Source organism: Cheilinus undulatus, linkage group 21 (genome assembly GCF_018320785.1).
Source record: "Cheilinus undulatus linkage group 21, ASM1832078v1, whole genome shotgun sequence".
Lineage (NCBI taxonomy): Eukaryota > Metazoa > Chordata > Actinopteri > Labriformes > Labridae > Cheilinus > Cheilinus undulatus.
Genome location: NC_054885.1, coordinates 32,831,062 through 32,853,541, shown reverse-complemented (window position 1 = coordinate 32,853,541; position 22,480 = coordinate 32,831,062). Strand labels below are relative to the sequence as shown.

At 38.7% G+C, this 22,480-nt stretch overlaps 2 protein-coding genes across 2 annotated transcripts; one reads left to right on the top strand and one right to left on the bottom strand.

Annotated features, from left to right (window-relative positions):
• Nucleotides 1-297: 297 nt before the first annotated feature.
• LOC121503412 (ER lumen protein-retaining receptor 2-like) lies at nucleotides 298-13,402 on the top strand. Its single transcript, XM_041777813.1, has 5 exons — nucleotides 298-547; nucleotides 5,304-5,404; nucleotides 5,482-5,640; nucleotides 7,310-7,562; nucleotides 9,894-13,402. Exons 1-5 carry the CDS (start codon nucleotides 457-459, stop codon nucleotides 9,926-9,928), a joined length of 639 nt encoding a protein of 212 aa, XP_041633747.1. The 5' UTR covers nucleotides 298-456; the 3' UTR covers nucleotides 9,929-13,402.
• A 1,673-nt stretch (nucleotides 13,403-15,075) lies between these two features.
• LOC121503540 (lipid droplet assembly factor 1-like) lies at nucleotides 15,076-22,140 on the bottom strand. Its single transcript, XM_041778001.1, has 5 exons — nucleotides 22,003-22,140; nucleotides 21,651-21,776; nucleotides 18,586-18,754; nucleotides 18,350-18,495; nucleotides 15,076-16,249 (listed from the first exon to the last, which is right to left on the bottom strand). The coding sequence occupies exons 2-5, from the start codon at nucleotides 21,765-21,767 to the stop codon at nucleotides 16,193-16,195; spliced, it is 489 nt and encodes a 162-aa protein (XP_041633935.1). The 5' UTR covers nucleotides 21,768-21,776; nucleotides 22,003-22,140; the 3' UTR covers nucleotides 15,076-16,192.
• Between the last annotated feature and the right edge of the window lie 340 nt (nucleotides 22,141-22,480).

Here is a 22,480-nt window from a genome sequence, read left to right as displayed (position 1 = left end):
TTGATGAACTCTTGGGAAAGTGAACCACGGGTTTTCTCCATTTGTAGATAATGGCTCTCGCTGTGATGTGTTGGACTTCCAAAGCCTTTCTGATTTACACACTGAAATTAGATTTAGTTGAACCTTTAGACAGACCTATTCAACTTTACAATACTCTTGACTGCTGTTCCCACCCAGCCTAAAGGTCCCTCCTCCACCATGCAGGATTCTGTAGGCGGGACATCTAGTCCTGACGGTCAGATTTCTCGTCCAATCAGAACATTCCTTTGTGTTTTCTCACGCCCCCTTCCACGTCGACCTGCACTCTCGCCATATTTTCAATCGTGTGAATCTCGCAGCCCGGCTCACGACTCAAAAAGCACTTACAGAAGACAGCAGAAAGTGTGAAACTGTAAAGTTACAAAGTTGACATCTTTGTTAGCTTCCTAGCTGTGTCTGTGGATCCTCTGTGCAACCATGAACATCTTCAGGCTGACAGGAGACCTCTCTCATCTGGCTGCTATCATCATCCTGCTGCTCAAAATATGGAAGAGCAGGTCATGTGCAGGTGAGCCCTTGGTTTAATGTATCTAATATGTTCCACAGTGTGATTTCCCTGACGTTACTTCTCATATTGGCCTGTTTTTGACCTCTTAATTTGTCGTTTTATCTCTGCACCACTGTAGTCAGCTAATGCTAGCAGGCTACATGCTTACGTTTACCACTCATTCATTTGAGCCAGTAGCTAAAAGCGATAGCAGTCAATGGGCTAATGCTGATATGATCCTAGTAAATTCCCTCAACACCATCCTTCTCAGTACCAGCTGTACTTACTGGAAATGTATAGAAAGAATATGTAGCTAACAAACTCAAATGTAATACCACATTGGCTAACTGAAGCATTACTAGTGCCAGTAAACTGTTAGCTCCGTCAAAGGACAGTCAGCTTCGTCTGTTGGATGTATGCTCAGTTTATGGATGTGTTGGATGGTACAACTTATTTATTTGGTTAAATCTTTTAAGTGTTCTTCCAAATTAGCACCAGTGTGTTTCGTTTTACTCCCACTCTTCATTAGTGGTTTGGTGATCGACTTTTTTGGTCTGGCGTCTGACGTGGCGTTCTAGAGGGCGCTACGGAAGCAGCTAGCCTGCTAAAGTAGTCGTACTACTACTACGTTTTACCTCAGTATTTGGTTTCTTTAACTACTAATTATTAGGTGTATTTATTCTAAACATTGATACACAAATACTTGAGTAATTTCTAAGGGCACAGTAATGTTTTTTCTTTAGTTGTGAGGAGAATCGGCCTGCATAGTTGGTAGGTTGACTAGGTTCAAAGATAAAGTAAAGGATCTTGGTTACCTGTGCTATTGTGCTGTTTTCTGTTTCTCATTTAAATATTCTTTTTTTTAGCGAGTAAATAATAAAATGGAGACTTATGCTGAAAACTTGGACCCATGACTCTGTTCTCACATGAACCCTATAGTGGCATATTAAGGACAGATTTACTAAAAGCAATGCAGCTTTAGATTTATCACGACACAGATTTTTAAAAAATAATTAGCATTATTATATTAGTATTATAATATTCTACTAATTAAAAAATATTTTTGTGTTTGTTTTTTAATTTGGGAAACATCAAACGAAGTCCTAGACTCCCAGTGTTGTGTAATTTCATGTTTTCTATTATCAAAACCAGCAGGAAACTCCTTAGGTCAGGGCAGGTATAGGCACATTTGCTGGTTCAGGACTTTGCTGTGTCAACCTCGGTCCTGTACTAGGGCTGGGTATTGACACTGATAGCCTGAATTGTTTTGATTACTATTTACAAGATCCTGATTCAATCCCCTATCAAATCAAGCCATGTAAGGATTATTTTGTTACAAAACCTGTTCTGCTTCAACATTAAAGAGATTCTCATTAAACTGAATTTGGAAATGGTACAAAGAATGTTCCAGCTAGGCACACTGTCAAAGAGATAGAGGTTTGCATTAAAAATTTACCCCAGACTAGCAGTATTTTCATCACTTTTTTTTTTTTTTTTTTTTTTTTACCTCTATCTGGTGCATCTTGCATTTGGCCTTTATATTGTCCACCTTGTTTCTGTAGTTCTTAAATCCAAAATGCTGCCTTCTGTCCAGTTTTTAAGTTTGGTTGTGCTTTCATTGGAGCAGAGCTGCTAGGCTCCACCATATTTGTTTTAAGGCAGAGAAAAGTCAATTATTGCAAGTCCAAGTTAAATGTCTTGTTATTAAATGAATAAAGATAAAAATGAGTAAATTTAGTTATAGTTACTTAGTTTGGTCAAGTCTATAATGTATAGCCTAATTACATTGAAACCTATAGTGTTTACTGTGTGGTAGTAGTAGTGATTCTCACACTACACATTTTCAGATGTAGTGCATGCAGTGTGGTGCTCTACTCATTATCTGCTGTTCACTGTGACAGTTTTTACTTTATCTGCCCCCCCATCATACACTACTACTACTGGCCTCCTGATTGCCATCATCCAGGTCTTTGCCAAGCCCATGCCCTGTCTCTCCAGTTATCCTCCCAGCTGTACCCTTCATGAAGTACACAGACGCCCTCGGGTCCTGGGCACCCAGTATGGGATGAGCTGGATCAGGCCTGGGAAAGTGTGCCAGGTGCCCTTAAAAGTGCAGCAGCCCCTTCCCATTCCCACTCTCCTGAGCACATCAGCATTAGACACACAGTCTTGCCAACGATACACAAAAATGTATCAAAGAGAAGTTGTCACAAAGGAGCCCACCTCTGGCCATTAGCCAACATCCAGGTCTCACAAGAGGATAGGAAGACTGAGAGGACCAAGGACTGAAAGACTCTCAGAGATACTTATGTTCCCTGAATGCTGTCAAAATAACACAAATAATTTGGTGCACTGGCATGTCTGCAATATAGACAGTGTGCCGGAGCTGGCTTGCAATTTTTGATAGTTTCACTCTGCAAAATCATCTTCTATAAGATAAAGGGGTGCACACTATTATCAGTGTCATATCGGCAGATCTGGAAAATTCTGCTGATAATTTTAACCAATATTTTTATACATATCAATCTACCCGTCTATATACATATGAAAAAGTTGTAGTTTTTTGACACTATGTTACTTTCCAGCTGTCAGTGATTTGAGTGTGACTATTGCAATAAGCACATGGTATCTCTAGTATTAAATGTATGGGAAACTTTGTCAGCCTTACTGGAGGGGTCTCATTTCTAGGACATCCAATATACTCTGCACAGCAGTAGTGAAATTAGCTTATGCTTCGGGCAAATGAAATGACAATATCAGGCAGCAAAAGAGCATACAGATATGAGGAATATGCATGAGTGAAGATATGGAGCCCCATTAAATGTTAAACACAAAAATGTCAAATACACCATAATAACTAAGATAAGGTGGTAAAACATTTACATTTTCAGTAGTATAACTGTAGTATTTAGAAGTTTAAACTGCATCTATATTTTGGAGTTAATGCATATGAAAGGAAGGAATCTATCATAAATTGCAAGCAAACTCCTGCACTTTACTCTGCACAGAAACAATGGGATAGTTTCAGATCCCAAAGTTGCCAACATTTTTGTACATTTCAGACTAGAGATACACCAGTTGTAAAAATTGTGGTGCATACTCATACCGTTGTTTAAAGTACCCGTTTAGCTGATACTGATGTTTTTTCATTTTAACTTTTGGCGTAACACTCTACAATGCTAGAATTTTGTCTCATATTTGACCATAAAAACAAATCAGTTTATCCAACAGGTGACATCTACCCCATAATGAATCTCTTCTCTAAATCAACAGTTATCTGTGCTAAACGCTAGCATTAGATTGGAAATTGTCTGTAAAAAGGGCAGACATCGTCTGATACTGATGTTAAACTGCTGTGTGTATGCCACTCTGATTTCGACAGTGCACAAATGTTCTCCTCACCCTTTTTGCTAAATGAAAAATTATATATTAATATTTGGGGTCTAGGACTGGCTACATGGTGGCACATGCAGGATTTACTGCTGTTTCCTCATGGTAAGAAGAATCCTGGTTCAGATCTCCCCTGAGTAGAGTTTGCATGTTTTCCCTGTGGTTACTATCAGGATACTTCACCTTCCTCCCGCCGTCCAGACAGGCTCGTTAGGCTGATTGGTGAAGCTAGATTGCCCGTAAATGTGAGTGTGACTGCTTATTTGTCTCTTAGACCAGCCCTGGGATTGACTGGTGGTGACCAGTTCAGGGTGTACCCTGCTCTGGCTTAAAGCTGAGCAATTAATCAAAATTAAGATAAATTGCTATTTGTCTTACTGCAATTTTCAAATTGCTGAAGTGCAATATTTCTTTGTCCAGAATTGCATCAGAATAGCAGTTTACAATGTTTTTTTGCAGCAAGGATTTTTTGCCATACATCATGCAAACATTTAGGTGTCAATTTGTTGAGAATGGTTTGCAAAATATCTTAATTTCCTCATTGATCTAGATGTTTTTCTTAATCAAAATGAGAATTGCATAAAAAAGAATTCCATTTGATACAACCAATCATATAGAATTTCCAGGGCAAGACCAAATAATCACATTTTTTTAAATTGTTCAACCTTGGATTGGCTTCAGTGATGTAGATTTTAGATAGATGCCCAGGACTTCTGTTCTATGCTGTACATATGTTAATTCTCGCTAGAATTGTATCAAAATGTGAAATTCTGATGTTGTGACAACCGTAGATTAGGAAATAGGACAGTGTGTGCTGCATTCATTTTTCATATTGAGGAAGAGGTGAGATAAAATGGCTCAGACAGGATGAAACCACTGATGTAGCCAAAGGTCCTGCTTATCCACTGAAGACTCAGTGGGGCCTGATGCCTTTCCAAGCATGAATAAAGAGATAAACAATTAGGGATTCATTTTGGACAGGATCCCAGGCACACATATGCAACCAAGCAACAATTCATTAACTGACTCCTCAGGGCCATTTGCAGTTTCCAATTCTTCTGCTTATTACTCAAGACTCAAGACCAAAGAAAGTTAGCAGGTAGATCTTTTAGTGAGGCTTCAGAGATGATTGCTGCAGCATTGTTGTACAAATATGAGAATCTGAGGCACAGTGGAAGTGAAAAGGTTCAGGCATTGTTTGGGTGAGGGAAATGTGCTCACACATTTTGTGTCCTTATACAGATTTACCACTTAAATCCAGTAGAGGTCACTGTAAACTAAGGAAAATCCAACCCATGTTAGATCAGCTTTCCTTCCGGAGAGAATCTGAATTTGCTGATGACTTTGGTACACCTCAAACTAAACATTTCTGTCTCTTGTTTTAAAGGTATCTCTGGAAAGAGCCAAATCCTGTTTGCCATAGTATTCACCACACGTTACTTGGATCTGCTGAGCTCCTTCATCTCCCTCTATAACACATGCATGAAGGTAAAACAGCTGTTCCTTCTTAGCTTTGACCAACAGCCTCTTCACACAGGTCCTTAAATTCGACGCTTGTTTTCCAGGTGATCTACATTGGTTGTGCATATGCCACAATCTACCTGATCTATGGGAAATTCAGGGCCACCTATGACGGCAACCATGACAGCTTCAGGGTGGAGTTCCTGGTGGTTCCTGTGGGGGGTCTTGCTGTTCTCATCAACCATGAATTTTCTTTCTTAGAGGTGAGTTCAACCTCATGCACTGTCAAAGCAGAAAACAGCTGATTAAAACTAAACACTTTAAGGTGTAAACCTGCTGTAAATGTCTGGTTAAAGAGTACCTTAACTCCAGAGTTTCAGCTGAGGTGCATCCACCCCAGAATTAGAGGAAAAATGCCTTTAGAACGAGGAAAGGACTGAACACGTTCTCTCAGTCTTTTGTGCTGTTTCAGTCAGCTGCAGCATTAACCCCTCTATGCTGTCAATATAGATGCAATTATTTAACATGATGTCTTAACCATCCAAGGTAGTTTTACAATGAGCTACCCAAGTACAATGATAATGATGATATCCTCCTGAGACCTGAGCTTTTGTTTAGAATGCATTTAGTTTATCCCACTTAATTGGGACTTGTAAAAGTTCAATATTTTTGGGAAAAAAATTTTAATTACCTAAGATTTCTATTAATATTCTTAAACACACAATGGGGTGCACAGATGGCCTAGCAGTGGCAGATGTCCTAAGACGGGCGGCCCTGGTTCGAATCCGGCCTGTGGCCCTTTACCGCATGTCCCTCCCCACTCTCTCTCCTGTTTCCAACTCTATCCACCGTCCTTTATCAAATAAAGGCATGAAAAGCCCAAAAATAAATCTTAGAAAAAAATTCTTAAACATATTTTAAAATATCCCCAAATATGACCCCAATTTTTCTAATATTTTTTTCCTGCTATTACTTTAACTATGAAGTAAATAAATCCCAAATTTAAAGCAAATTCCCTCCAAAAGTTCTTACACAATCCCCAAAAATTTACAAATGAGCTACACAAAATTCCATAAAAAAGATGCACAAAAATTCAACCTTAATTTCCATATCAGATACCCCAAAATTACATTTACCAAAATTCCAAGAAAATGCCTGAAAGTTTCCATACAAGTACCTACCAAACCAATACCAAACTCCTGAACTAATCTCACAAATTCCAACCAAAATGCCAAAAAAATTTCGAAGCAAATTCACTCCAAAACTTCCAATGAAATACTCAAAAATATACAACCACATCCCATAAATTTCCATGAATGTACTTGTAATTTTCAAACAGATTCTTTCAAACATCCAAATTTTCCATAAAATTTCATATAAATTTCCTACATGTCAATGAAAAAACCTGAAATTATCTTGGTAAATTCACAGTAAAACCCTAATTAAATTCCTCAAAATCACTTTTCCTAAATCTCTGTGAAAATAACTAAAAATTTCCAAATACCTACCGGACCAATTACAAACTTCCAAACTGACTTCACAGATTCCCTACAAAATACCCAAACAGTTCAAGGCAAATTTGCTCCTCTGAAATATACAAATGTATCACCAAATTTCCATGATGATACTTGAAGTTTCCGAGCAATATCCCAATAATACAGTATCATAATGACTTCCCCAAAATTTGATTTCACAGTAAAAGTTGCATGTCAAATTCTCATTTTGGGTACATTACTTAAACTTCATTAGATACTCTGGACAATTATCTGAAAAATTCTAAAAGCAGAAATTATTACTGTGAAAATGTTATTTCCTTGTGTTTATACGCCAGGTCCCAGGAGGTTAAATGCATTTGAAGAAAGTTACTTTTTAGATGATCTGAAATAACTGCACTGCTTAAATTCTTGTAAAAACTTTCCTCTGTGTCATCAGATCCTGTGGACGTTCTCCATCTACCTGGAGTCGGTTGCTATCCTCCCTCAGCTTTTCATGATCAGCAAGACCGGCGAGGCAGAGACCATCACCACTCACTACCTGTTCTGTCTGGGCCTGTACCGGGCCCTCTATCTCTTCAACTGGATCTGGCGTTTCTACTTCGAGGGCTTTTTTGACATGATCGCCATCGTGGCCGGCGTGGTTCAGACAGTCCTCTACTGTGACTTCTTCTACCTTTACGTCACCAAAGGTGGGTTCTGAATAGTTATCTTTGCGTCATCATTTACCAGAATGATGTTATACAAGCTCCCCCTTTTTCTCCCCCTGGGCATGGGGTTAACTGAGCTATTTTTCTTGACACTTTATCACAGTGATACCTGTAGTTCTATTTGAATGAGATCTGGTCCATATTATCCTCCTCTTTAACATCAAGATGAGTTCGTAATTGGTATTTGTTTTCATTTTTTTTTACAAGCAAAAGCCCGCGACTGTCACATAGAGCATTTCTTTTGTAGTTATGATTTCCTCTCTTTGACCCGCCTTCCCAACTACCTGTAAACTTGCTCAGTGGCTAAGTCAGCATACAGTGGAAAGTCAGGATCACACTTGTGGTGTGGCTAGGCTGTCGGCCAAGATGGGACAAGATTTTAGTTGCATGGTCTGACATTGTGCTGTACTGAACGACCCAAAAAATCATGTATTCTGAGCCGGCCTTTAGTGGTGGGGATGATCAAGGCTGCCTTTAGGGAGAGAAAAGGGGAGGACTCTGTGTAAGTGTAAACCCTTTTCTTAAGATGATAATAATGTAGGTGGGCTGATTGAACAACTTCATAGCCATGTCATTACTTGCACTTAAAGAGAAGAAATGGAATCAACTTTAGGGAACTTCTGAACCCAGAAATAACTTGTTCAGATGTTAATCAGCACCAAAAGGGGGAGGTTGTTAGTCCGCAGGCTAGCACCCAAGCTACGGATCCACCACAGATGCATTTAGATTAATGAATCACTATGGAAAGAGTCCATTCAGTGGACTGCTAATGTACCTAGCTACTTCTGGGGGCCGGCCTGATGATGATATCCAAATGAATGTGTTCAGGTCTTCAAAAGACTGAAAATGATTTAAGTTTTTTCCTCATGTAAAACTACCCTATGCTTGGTGAAATCATCATCTAAATCAGAAAAGCAGCCCTGGAGAGACTGAGCAGCAGACTGTACATTATCAGAAGAGCAGTACAAAGTTGTGTCGTCTGCATAGAGAGTAATTTCAATATCAGAAACGGAGGAGACTGTATCATTTACAAAAGGATAAATGGAACAGGACCTAAGATGGAACCCTGAGGAACACCTTTGGAAATCAGAACAAATTCTGATTTTTAGTTCTTAATTCTTCACACTATTGTCTGCTTATGTAATTGCTCTTGAACCAGATGTATTTGTATTATACAAAACCAGTATTTTCTGGTTTTCTTAAAAGCATAACTTGATTAAGTGTGAAAAGCTTAAAAAGGTTGAAAGAGTTGTGCAGTGATTCCGGTTATCCAAGGTTGAAATTCTATCATTTTAAACAAGTGTACAATCATTTCTCCTCTAAAGGGCTTTTCAAGTCTTATCTTATTACGATGTTCACATCTTTACTTGTATTTAAAGCATTATCAACTGGTTTAATCATTCCCAGTATCCACATTGGGCCTGAAGCTATTTATTCCTGGTGAAACTTTGATGTAACACTCCCTTTTCCAAGCAAAACCACTTTTTAAAGTCCAGCTATAGCTAATGTGAATTTTTCACATTCTTAGTCCCTGACACAAGTTTTTTTAAATTCACAGTCACAGTAATTTCAGTACAGAACTTTCTCTATATTAACTAATGATGATCCTCCATAGTAGCTCCAGGAGGAACCATGGCTTTAGCTGGACACACAAAGGGGATTTTGTGTAAAAATGATGATAAAGTTTGAAGGACGCACTTGATCTGGTTCAACTTGGTGGCTGGAGCCTCTTATTAGCAACGGCTGAACTTTAAAAACCCATTTAATCTCAACAGTTGGACTGTTTTCCCTTACAGTTACATTAGAAATCCCAAATGCCCTTCCTTCACTACGAATGCAATCACAGTTCTCAGTATTTATACCACTATTATTTTATAGATCCATGTTTTAATCCGCATATGTTTTCATTTTTTGCTTGTTTTTCCAGTGTTCAGATTGTTAATGTGTTTTAAGTCAGTAAATATAAGTAATGTAGATGTTGTGAATTTCCATGATGATTTCTGCCATAATCAGGCCGCTCTAACGTACACAAAAAAATAAAAAATGACAAGATATATTATTTTGTAATATAAATATAAACTAAAGCAATAAGAACAGTAGTAGTTAAAGAACTACAAAGCCCTTGTACTCAAGTATACTTCAAAATAAAATCAAGGAACTTTTCAAAAGAGCAAAGAGCTCTCATCATCTTGGCTAACTTCTCAAAACAAATCAGGGACTACCCCTTTAAAGCCCAGTCGGAAAAGGGAACTGGTCACTATTAAAACAAATGACTGTACATGATTGATTTTCTCCATGGTGTCTGTCTCACAGTGCTGAAAGGCAAGAAGCTGAGCCTGCCAGCGTAAAACGTACAGGAGACGAGGACTCCCAGCAGACTCAGGGGGTGTGGAGATGACTTCATGGAATCTCGTGACCCACAGCAAAAGACGCCTGAGACAGAGAGACAACTATTGGGGAAAAACACTAGTCTTCTTCTTGATGATTGAACTGGTAAATGCCAACCAACACCAGAGCTGAACAGAGATCGTCCCAGGTCAACCTTTGGATTTCTGTGTTCAGCATCTTGCCTTAAACTTCTTTTCATCGCTGTTCAAATAGGAGAAAAGGCTTTTTTTTCTACATGTGAGGTGTACACGCTTATTTTTTATTTTTTATAATGTCACAAATAGGGTCGACTTTGAGAAGTACCTTGTTTGGCCTGGTAATGAAATGCACAAATGTACAGTCTTATTAAAGAGAGATAAAGAGTAACGTATCTGAGTGCCTGATGAGGATTATGTCTGGTTTCTCACAGTATTTTTTTCCTTTTTTTAACTTTTTGACTTTTGTTCAGTCTAGATAACTGTATGCATAAACTTCAACCCATGTACCTGAGCTTCAAGGAATTAAAAGAGGCCAACAGCATGAGCTTTCCACCAACACAGCACCCATTTTTTTTAAAACCTTGCTTATTCAGATTTATCTTCTGAACACGTCTTTGTAAGCAGAACTCATGCAGGATTTTTAGATTAATTCAGAGGCTGTTTAAACCTTGCATTAACATGCTTTGGGCATTCATGATCAGGATTTGGTTTGGTGGTGTAGACACTACAGACACTGTCATGCATAAGAGGTCACAACATCAGCTACGGCATCTGCAGTAGTCTGTCAGTATGCATGATGTGTGGTTTGTTTACATGCATCCTTTCCTCGCCTTGCTTTTACTGAAGGGAATTCTGGCTCCTTTTAGGGGGATCTAGATCCAGGGCATTCATTGCGATTTCAAGCTGACTCTAAAGCAGATGTGTTGGAATGACGGCTCATTCTGTATGACTGAATCGTTTGTGAAAGCCTCTCACATGGAGGTTGAAGTTAGAGCTATAGTCTTGTCTCCACAGCTCAAATAACTAGTGTCAGGAATAAAAATGCTCTAGCACAAAGCATCGCCAGGACACAACTAGAAGCTAATAATAACAAATATTAATTCAGCTAGTGAAGGGAATTCCAGCTCTTTTTAGCGATCTGGATATTTTTTGCTTCAGCTGTAAGAGCGGATTCTTTCAGCTCCCAGAAGCCTCTTAACCAGGCTTTTGTAAAGTCAGACAAATTTAGCAATGTTTTGACCCGTGACTGATACATGTGCATTTGTTTCAATGAAAAGAGTCATATATTTAAGCAAAACCACAGATTTCCCTGAAAAATGAATATGCATGGTGCTAGGTGCATGGTGCTCCAGGCCTCCAAACTGAGGCCTGAAGGCCAAATGCAGCCGCTGTATATTTTTGATTGGCTGTTATCTAAATATAAATGAAATATGGCCCACATTAGAACATAAAGCTTGTGCTTGATTGCATTGTTGTTTTTATTTTCAGCACAATTCTATGCTAATGCCAATTCTGTAAACAAACATTTTGATGAGGCATTTATTGATACCTATTTTTAGTTGTAAATGGTAAACAGTGGCATTCAAAATAATAATGGTTGCTTGATTTATCATGCCCTGATGGCGTATGGCAGGAAGTGGCAGTACCAATGGTATTTTTGCAGCGGAGCCAGTGGCAGCTAGAGCTGACCAGGGCCCCTCATATCTGACCAGCCTCCCCAAAATTCTTAAAATGATCGGCTGTTTGCCTTGTCAGCCATTAAGTAGCCATCTAAGCATACCCAATTACTACACTTAACCTACATCAAATTGGTTTTACTACCTGATGTCCTCAAAGTGAAGAATTTCAAAGTGGCCCCACCACTCTCATATTTTTCTGTATGTGGCCCTCAGTTGGAAAAGTTTGGACACCCCTGGTGTAAAACATTAATGCTAAACAGTGTGGAGTAAAGAACATGCCTTCATAAGCTGTGTTTAATAACAATAAATTTGGAAAAAGGGGGAAACTGCTTCCATCTTTCACATAAAAGAGCCGGCACTTTACCAGCCCATTAACGAACTGTCAGCTGGAGGTACGCACATATTTCCTGCTCTTTTTTCCCAGCAATATCTTTTTTAATATGAGGGAAATGCACATTAAACAGGCATTTCTGCTTTTGTCACTGCAATTTAAGACTGTCTGCAGTTAACAAACAAAACATGCCTCAAAGTTGGACAATCTGCTCTTGGCTCTCCTCCCACTGTGCCACTGTGTCCAAAAATATCAAACATGCCACAAATCCATCCAGCAGATCGGGAGCAGCTGATTGGGCCTTATTAAGCTATTGAGCCCTCTTGTATACTAGTGTTGGCTGAAAGCCATTCAGTCATCCAAGTGAGTCGTGTGAAAATTTGTCTGAATTAGCTTGAAATTCACTGTTTAGACAGCTTTGTAAGATCTGAACTTTCAGCTGCTTAACAACTTTTAATTCGGCACATTTTGGCTTTTTAATCTCAGCTCATTGGCTGATTTATTATGGACATCACTACTTGTTTGTCAGTTGTTCTTGAATTGAGCTCTCATTTCAATCTAACCAAGCTATGTTTTTGAAATAGAACATTGTTTGCTTTGAATGAATGTTTATTAAAAACTGAGGGAGAAAAGCTGTTAAAGAGGCACTCTAGCCTCTTAGCTTGTGGCTAATTCACCCCCATTCATTAGTAATGCCAGCAGTTTCATGGAGGGATGCTTAGCTACGGGCTATGAGGCTTTTTGGTGTCTCCTGTACGAGCGTACTTTGAAATGCAGCTATCATGGTGTGGAATGCCTAAAACAGACGTTACTGCAAGGTATAAACAATCCCTTAGAAATAACTTGTTGAATAAATTATTTTAATGCCACCAACATTTGTAAAAGATGTCAGTATTTGTCAACAGTGGCGATATTGCTCAAACTGACACATTTCATGTGTATTTTTACCTTTTTTTTGTTCAGCTTATTGTACAAAAACACAATCTTAAGGCAGTAAATGTCCTAAAGCTTTAACATAGACTTCATAAATTCATCAAACAACGCTACGTCACATTTCAATTGTAGATAAAGCACAAACTTTTCTTGGGACATATGCACCCTCCACCAGTGATTTGTGACTTTTCTTCAAGGTGAAATCAGTGAAGTTTGAGTAAAGCAATAATGAATTACTGAAAAATGATTACAGCTTTAACATCAGGATGTAAAATGTGAGGAAGAGGGGCAGAGCTATGACTGGTGATGACATTTCAATGGTTTCCTGTATGTCTAGAGTTTGAACAGAGAGACGGTGTGATGAGGTTCAGTGGTGCATTTCTGTTGAGTTTAAAGGCCTATCGTTAACTTCATTTTTTTATTTCAAATTAGCCATTCCTAAAGGATTATTTCAAATTTTTATTTCTTTTTTTTTGCATGATATCACCTCCATTAAAGATTTTATGAGAATCATCTAACAGTGTTGCTGTTTTTATTGATATTTGGGCTAAGATAAGAAACAATCCTTTTGTAAACTGGAGAAGAAAACAAATGATCCAGGGGGGTCTTTTTGAGATTATAAGGTCATACATTTATAAGAAAATAACCCTCAAACTTTCAAGGTTTAAAACGTCTTATATTGACAATATTACAATATTATATGACAATAATATTGACATCAGGAACTCGAAGAGCCGTTAAAACCTTAAATTTACAGCATTTTAAAGAGACAAAATTGAAAGAGACCTAACTGATAACAATGGTTGGAATTTTTTACTTTTTGCCAACACGGCCAAAAGTACCAATACCTGGTTTAAGGACCACGGTATTTCTGTCCTTGCCCCAAGTGTAGGAGTTCAAGTATCTCATCAAGGGTAAAAAGAGAGCATGAGATTGACGGGTGGATTGGCACAGCATCGGCAGTACTGCAGGCGTTGTGCTGGACCGTTGTGGTGAAGAGGGAGCTGAGCCGAGGGGCAAAGCTCTCAATTTACCACTCGATATACCTCTCATCCCTCAACTATGGTCACGAACTCTGGGTAATGATTGAAAGAATGAGATCGCAGATACAAGCGACCAAAATGTGTTTCCTCTGGATGGTGGAGCCTTAGAGATAGGGCAAGGAGTTCAGACATCAGGGAGCTGGGAGTGGAGCTGCTTGCTTCTTCACATTGAAAGAAGCCAGCCAAGGTGGTTCAGGCATCTGATTGGGATGCCTCCTGGTCACCTCCCTGTGGAAGTATTCCGGGCACGCCTGGCAGGGAGGAGACCTTGCGGAAGACCCAGAATGCGCTGAATCGATTATGTATCCTGTCTGGTCTGGAAACGCCTCGGGATCCCCCAGCAGGAGTGGGAAAGTGTCACTGGAGAAAGGAACCTCTGGAAGGACTAGCATGTTACCCCTGCAACCCGGCTGCAACCTCGGTTGAAGATGGATGGATGGAATCTCTGTGCTTGATTGGCCAGCAAACTTGCCTGACCTAGGGCACGCAAATGGTGGAGTGGCTTAAGGCGCTACCCATGTACGCAGGTGGCCCAGGTTTGAATCAGGCCTGTGGCCCTTTACTGCATGTCTCTCCCCACTGTCTTCCCTGTTTCTGAGTCCATCCACTGTTCTTCCTCCATCTAATAAAGGCATGAAAAGGCCCAAAAATAAATCTTTCAAAAAAAAAAAAAACCCAAAAAACTTGCCTGACTTAAACCCCATAGAGAATCTCGGGGTACTGTGAAGAGGAAGATGCAAGACACCAGAACCAACAACGCAGCAGAGCTGGAGGCCACTATCAGAGAAACCTAGGCTTCTTAACACCTCAGCAGTGCCACAGACTGATCGCCTCTATGCCACGCTGCATTGCTGCAGTAATTCATGCAAAAGGAGCATCGACCAAGTATTGAGTGCTGTACATATTCATACTTTTCAGTAGTCCAACATTTCTGCATAAAAAAAACTTTTTTATTGGTTTTCAGTTATATTCTAATTTTCTGAGATAATGAATTTTGGGTTTGCATTAGCTATAAGCCATAATAATCACAATTAAAAGAAATAAACAAATGGTTTTTAAAGAAGAAATTGGAGTCAGAAGGACAGAAAGATAAGCATAGACAAAGAAATGTTATGTTCAGAAATCTTCACAAGATTAAATAAAGTTTATTAGCATTAATTACCAAAACGCACATGTTAAACTTACACTGACACACATGGAGTGTTTGCAAGCTGTATCCCGTTGATACAAAAGGAAATTGTACATCAATCTTAACATGCAGGAGTCAGGACAGGATTTCTTTGACATATAATGAGCCAGCACCAAGAATACATTCATTTCTTTGAATAATGCATTTACTCTGATGAGTGTGTATGGACATACATATAGTCTTTGGTAGTTACATGTAGTGATTTTGCAGCATTAGAGTACATCATTTAAGTCCCTAAACTCAACTGTTTTACGAAAAATATTTAAATGACTGTAAAAAAAAAAAAAAAAAAAAATCAAAATCTGTGAATAGAAAGACAAAACATGCTTTTTATCTGGCTTTTTGTGAAAAACTTAAAACTTTAGTTTTGTAACTGCATCTTTTCAGTGTTTAGAGCTCTATTAAGGCTTAACTATGGCCTTTAATTCTTACATTAAAAAATAGAAACAGTCATCAAATGTAACAGACCTTTACCAGGCAATTAAAATCTACAGTGACATTTTTAAGTAGTTTCTTTTAAAAGTGACCCTCCAAAGACCAACTGCAGATGTAAAAACTGCTTCTCATGAGCACGTAATTCTCATTTCATAGTGCAAATTTTGCCTAACAGGCATGTGCATTATAAATCTGCACACAAACACAGACATTTAAAGATTTAACACCATTATCCACACTGGATTAGTGCATGACTTCTTGTATAACTTAAATCACTCTGCTTTTCCTGATCTTCTCTAAATGACAATTTAACAGAAAAGAAAAGCACAAATTATATAGAAATTTGTCTTTTAAGGCCTTTAAAGAACACTTATTTCTTACTTTGGCTGTATGGAAACATTAAAATGATGACCCTTAAATAAAAATATTTGGTAATAAATGGAGGTTTGCATGTACAGTAACCATCATGGTCTATTTTAATTGCAGATGCAGACCTGGCATGTTTAACATACTGTAAGTCCTCTGAATCCCAATCCACAAAGCCTTAGTAATCCTTAATTAAGGCACCAGTTCACTGAGATTATTGAGCTTTTCCACAAAAAACGTTGGCAATAAAAAAAGTCAGAAAATCAGCTTCTACTTCTGCTTCTGTCCTGATGTCTCACCTTGACTCTGCTCCTCCTGCACGTTACCCTGCACACACACAAACACAAGAGCGGAAAAGATAATTTATTGTGTAGAAATAAACTTTTAGATATTATGCCTGAGTGCACAATATGCTTCTGCTTTCTTCACTTTTAAAATTACAACAGGACATGTGTTGTCTTCTTACACTGCTGCTTAATTCTGTGAGAACTTCGACAGGAAGCCGCTGCTCCATTGCTCTATCTTATTCTTACATTGTGCTGCTTAACCAGTAAACTGATGTTACAGTTCCACTGGTAAATTTCATATAATGAGGCAGAAAAGCTGTTAAAAGTGTCCTTCCTTGTTTGTGCCATAACCAGAATGAATGTAGCTCAACACATTAACAAGGAAGGCCACTTTTAACAGCTTTTCCTTTTCATACTGAAGAATTTATTCATGAAATTATCATTCATGAAGTTTGTTTACTACATCCCCAGTTCCAAAAAAGTTTGGGCACTGTAAAGAAAAACAGAATGCAATGATTTGCAAATCAACCGGGGGCCACATCAGACCTGCCAAAGCTTCCCATCAGGCCCCAGAAGATTTTTAAAATCAGAAAATGTTCAGAGGAAAAATATGTTGTGGTATTTAGGATATGAAAATATCCCTATAGACTCTTAAACGTTGGCTTAATGTTTGATCCATTTTACAGAAATCCATCCGTCAGTCATTAGTGGTGAATATGATGCTGGATAAACACACACATTAGACTCTTCTTGATTAAAGCTGTCATTTTCCCTGTCAACTTTCCACTTCAGGCACTTTGAGTGTTAAATTTTTCCTTCCAGAGACAACTGTAGAGCAGTTTCCTGCCCATTTTCCCACCAATCACAACCCAATATTTTAGCATCAAACCCAGTGATGGACGTCATGCCAACCACAGATATATGTAGAGAAAATATCACAATTGCCCCCTAGTGGCAGTTGTAGGTTAGGCTCCTTTATTGTCTTCCATGAAAAGAGCTGGCCCTTGTACAAACGTAGTTGTTGACCCTTCTTATATATAGTATATCATATAAAGTATATAATATTAGTATAGTAATATTAGAACATTTTTGAACCTGATGGCAAAAACATTCTTTAAAAAATAGGGACAGGGCAACAAATGGCTGGAAAAGTAAGTGGTACTAATGAATGTATTTTGCAACTAATGAGGTTAATTGACAACAGGTCAGTAACATGACTGGGTATAAAAGGAGCATTTTGGAGAGGCAGAGTCTCTCAAAGTAAGGATGGGTGGAGGTTTTAACTGTATCTAAACACTGTGGAACAATTTCAGAAAAATGTTCACATAATATTGTGAAGACTTTATTATCCCATCATCTACAATATCAACAAATGATTCAGAGAATCTTGAGAAACTCTGTATACAAGGGACAAAACTGAAGGTAAATATTGGATTCTTGTGATCTTTGGGCCCTGCATTAAAAACAGGAATGATTCTGTACCTGAAATCACTGCATGGGCTCAAGGAACACACTTGTGAACATAATCCAGAAATGCTGTTGTCTTCTCTGGGCCAAAGCTCCTCTAAAATGGACCAAGGCAAAATGGAAAACTGTTCTGTGGTCACATTAATCAAAATTTAAAATCATCTGGTAATCAATGCTGAAAAGTAGATAGAGGTTTCACAGCAGTATATACTCCCATCCAGACAACATCTCTGTCAGGGAAGGCCTCGCAAGACAACACTAGACCACATGCTACATCTATCAAAACAGCATGGCTTCATAGTAGAAGTCCAGGTGCTGAGCTGGCCTGCCTTCAGTCCAGACCTTTCACCAACAAAAAACATTTGGAGCACCATAGAATTAAAATCTGGCAAAAAAGACCCAGGATTGCTGAGCAGCTAGAATGCTACAAGAATGGGACAACATTCCTCTCCAAATATTCCAGCAACTGGTCTCCTCAGTTCTCAGTCATTTACAGACTGTTGTTAAAAGAAGACGGGATATTGCATAATGGTAAACATGGCTCTGTCCCTACTTTTTTGAGATGTGTTGCTGCCATCAAATGCAAAATGAGAAAAATATAAAAAAACATTTGATGTTAAATTCAGCCACAACACAGAGACTGAAACATCCCTGCTGAGCTACAGAACATTACCATTATGAGTTTGGGGTAATAGTTGTTGAGGATGTTGGAGACGATGAAATAGAGCACATTAGTGATGAATGAAGCCACGACAGAGAAGAGAGCAATGCCAGCGAGCACGCTCAGTAGAGTCACCCCTCCTATAAACAACAGAAACACTGACAGACAGAGAAATAACAGGTTAGAAATAAAGCTGCTTTTAAAGACTTCCATCATAATGAATACGATTCTGAGATGTCTAAATTTACCTTCAAAGAAAACAAAACCTGCAGCCGACATAAGACTGGTCACTACAGCGAAAGAGAGGAAAAGTCCGACAGGAAGTACAGCCAGGGCGCTGAAGAGCACCGCTGTCAGAGCCAACACTGGGTGACTGCTGAGGTACAGCCCCACGCGGGTGTTCATCAGCCGTGTTACCTGTTAGAGACAGTCGCAGATTACTGGACAAATGATAAAGCAGTAGAGAATGAGACAGTTCTTTTTATGTGAGCTGGTTCCTGTTTCCTTTGTTCCCCCATTTATGTTGTTAAGAATCCAACAGAATCCATCCCATAGTGTCTTAGAATGGATAAAAGGAGTATCAGGTGTGCTCCTGCAGATGGACCTGCTACAGGACACTGTGTCTTAGTGAGCTGGTTTCTCTAAATCTTTCTAAATGTAGATTGAGGGCACTGGAGGAAGATGCATTAGGTTTTAGACAGAGGTGGGAGAATAACAGACTAATGTACTCAAGTAATACTGCAGTTACTTTGGTTGAAATCCACTCAAGTTTTAGTAAAAGTGCTGGTCTTTAAATATACTCTACTGGTGGGTTGGGACCCAAAAGTGGGTCACAAAGCTGTTTCCAGTGGGGGGCGACCAGTGTCTGTGAAAAAAAGAGGTGCCTTAAGGTCTGAGAAGTACTACAGTCCTTAGTGGACATGCATCCATATATGTTATTTACTGTTTCGTCATAATAATGAGTAAATGTAAATGCTTTCTCAAAATTTAAACTAATTTGTCTCTGGTTCTTCCAAACACAACTTTGCTTAAAATACTTATAATAATAAGGTAATTTCTCTTTTTTTAAATAAGAAAAATACATTTATTCATGGGGATATTGGTTATAAACATGTTTTTATGTCTCTTTTTGCAGCCATATATTCTGTTCAATCCAATATCTAAACAGCAAAATATTCATTAAATAAACATTAAATAAAAAATAAAATAAACATCCAGAAACTGGTGGGTCCCGAGACTGGACCAGTTGAGAACCACTGCTCTAGTAAAAGTTACTGAGGAGCTGTGATACCCATGGGTTTGCAAAGTAAAACCTTTCCTTAACACACAGTAAAAACAAGAGGATATACACTCATTGGCCACTTTATTAGGTATACTTGTTCAATTGCTTGTAAGCACAAATATCTTATCAGCCAATCACATGGCAGCAACTCAATGCATTTAAGCATGTAGATGTGGTCAAGATGACTTGCTGGAATTCAAACCAGGCAACACAAATGAGGAAGAAAGGGGATTTAAGTGACTTTGATCATGACGAATTGTTGGTCTGAGTATTTCAGAAACTGCTGATCTACTGGGATTCTCACAGCCATCTCTTGGGTTTACAGAGAATGGTCTGAAAAAGGGAAAATATCCCGTGAGCGGCAGTTGTTTGGATGTTATTTGGCGTAAACAACATGAAAGCATGGATCCATCCTGCCTTGTATCAACGGTTCAGCCTGGTGGTGGTGTAATGTTTCAGGGATAATTTCTTGGCACACTTTGGGCCCCTTAGTACCAACTGAGCATCAGTTAAATCCCACAGCCTACCTGTATTGAGTATTGAGTATTGTCGCTGACCATGCCCATCCATTTCCAACCACAGTGTACTCATCTTCTGATGGCTACTTCCAGCAGGATAATGCACCATATCACAAAGCTCAAATCATAACAAACTGGTTTCTTGACCATGACAGTGAGTTCACTGTACTCTAAAGGCCTACACAGTCACCAGATCTCAGTCCAATAGAGCAGTGGTTCCCAAACTTTTTTCCTAAGGGCCCCCCTGCTCATATCCAAGAAAAGCTAAGCCCCCAGGTCCCACTTTAAAAAAACATATAAAATCAGTTTTAAAAGTTTTTATTAACACAATCTCAACATAATAGACCTACTTATTCCTGAAAAATGTTCTATGTATAAACTATCCATCATTATGATCGCATATCAGGAATACTCTGATAAATAAATAAACAAAGAGGTTATGTTAATTTTTAAGAAAAAACTATAAATATTTAAGTTTAAAAAATCTGTGATTTATGAGAACAAAATAGTTTTTTTTACTTTAACAGGGGTACAATTAAATGACATTGAAAAACTTTGAAACCAAAAATGTTTGCCTTTACAACATTGTGAATTTAAGATCAAAAACTTGAAATTTTTGAGTATACAATTTCAACATTTAAGACTTTCTAAACTTGAAAATTTCAAGTTTTGTCTTGTGAATTTATGACTTTCATAATCTGAAATTCTGAGTTTGTTTTCTTTGAAATATACAACTTTATAATCTCTAAAATTTATATTTTCTTCCCCAAAAATTCCCTTTTTGCTTAAAAATTAGAAGATCCTCTTATTTTTTTTTTTACTTTAAGGGTGGCACAGTACGCCTTTGTACATTATGCTTCTAATCCTGATTTATTTTCATTTAAAAAAAATATTTGTACATCTAATTTTACAAGGTGAGAGCAGACAGGGTCCCACACCCCTCCTGATATCTTTACTGCCGCCCTAGGGATGTCCGGACCCCAGGCTGGGAACCACTGCTATAGAGCACCTTTAGGGTGTGGTGGAACAGTAGATTCCCATCATGGACGTGCAGCCGACAAATCGGCAGGAACTGCATGATGCTATCATGTCAGTATGAACCAAAAACTCAGAAGAATTTTTCCAACACCTTGTTGAAACCATGAAGAATTAAGCCAGTTCTAGGGGCAAAAGTGGATCAAACTTGGTACTGGTAAAATGTACCTAATAGAGTGGCTGGTGAGTGTAAATCTCCAACCAGATTGTTAAGGTAAAGGCAAACCTTTATAATAAAGTAAAATGCAATAGCACTTTCTTTTCTTGCGATGTGGAATCATTCTCTCTAAATGTTCTAACGCTGATGACAGAGAGCTTAGAACTTCTTGTTTTTACAGTTTTTCTCCTTTGATGAGGGTTACAAAAGAAGTGTCAGATTTCCCATCTCTACAGAGCATGGAGAAATGCCCTCCCTGTGATTTTTTAAAACATAAATGAAGGAGTTTTGGGTGCACAGAGGCATGTAGGTTATTCTTACCCTGGGGTCTTCGTAGAGCCGGTTGAACTGGGTGGACATACTCCCCCACAGCTGCTGAAACTCGGTCAAACTCTCACCACCGCCACTGCTGCTACTGAGCTGCATCTCCTCAGCCATCTGACCCCCCTGAGGACATGAGAACCACTCAGACAAATCACACAGTATTTTACCTACACAGCATTTAAGTTCAAAGCCTGTTGGTGCATCTAGATGTTTAAATTCAGAGCTGAGACAGACTTCATTTTCAAATGGCTGAAAAGTAGACAAAATCCTCAGATAAGTGAACTAAGCTTTTATATCTCTCCAAACATTTCTAAAACAACTCATAAAGTTTAATTCAGTGAGTACAGACCTGATCAATGCTGTAAACCTGGTTTAATCCTCCACAGTGGTCTGCTCACTGAGTATGACACCGTGTCCTTAAGTTGCCTGAGACTTCCAAACACCAACAACACACCCTTTTTAAACACACATCTTTTCTTCCTCCTCCTCCTTCCACTTCCTGATCACAGAAAAAAGACCTGCTGGTATCGCTGCTGCCATCTGCTGTCTGACTGATACACACTAAATGGTCATTTTATTAGGTACACCTTGCTAGAACTGGGTTAAACCCCTCTCTTCTCCTCAGAGCTGCCGTAAAACTTTGTGGCATAGATTCAGGAAACATTCTTCAGAGATTTTATGCCATACTAATATGATTGCATCACTCAGTTGCTGCAATTTTTTCTGCTATAAATCCACATTGCGAGTGTCCCGTTGAACCAAAACCCAAAGGTGCTCTGTTGGATTAAGATCTGGAGACAATGGAGGCCATCGGAGCAGAAAGAACT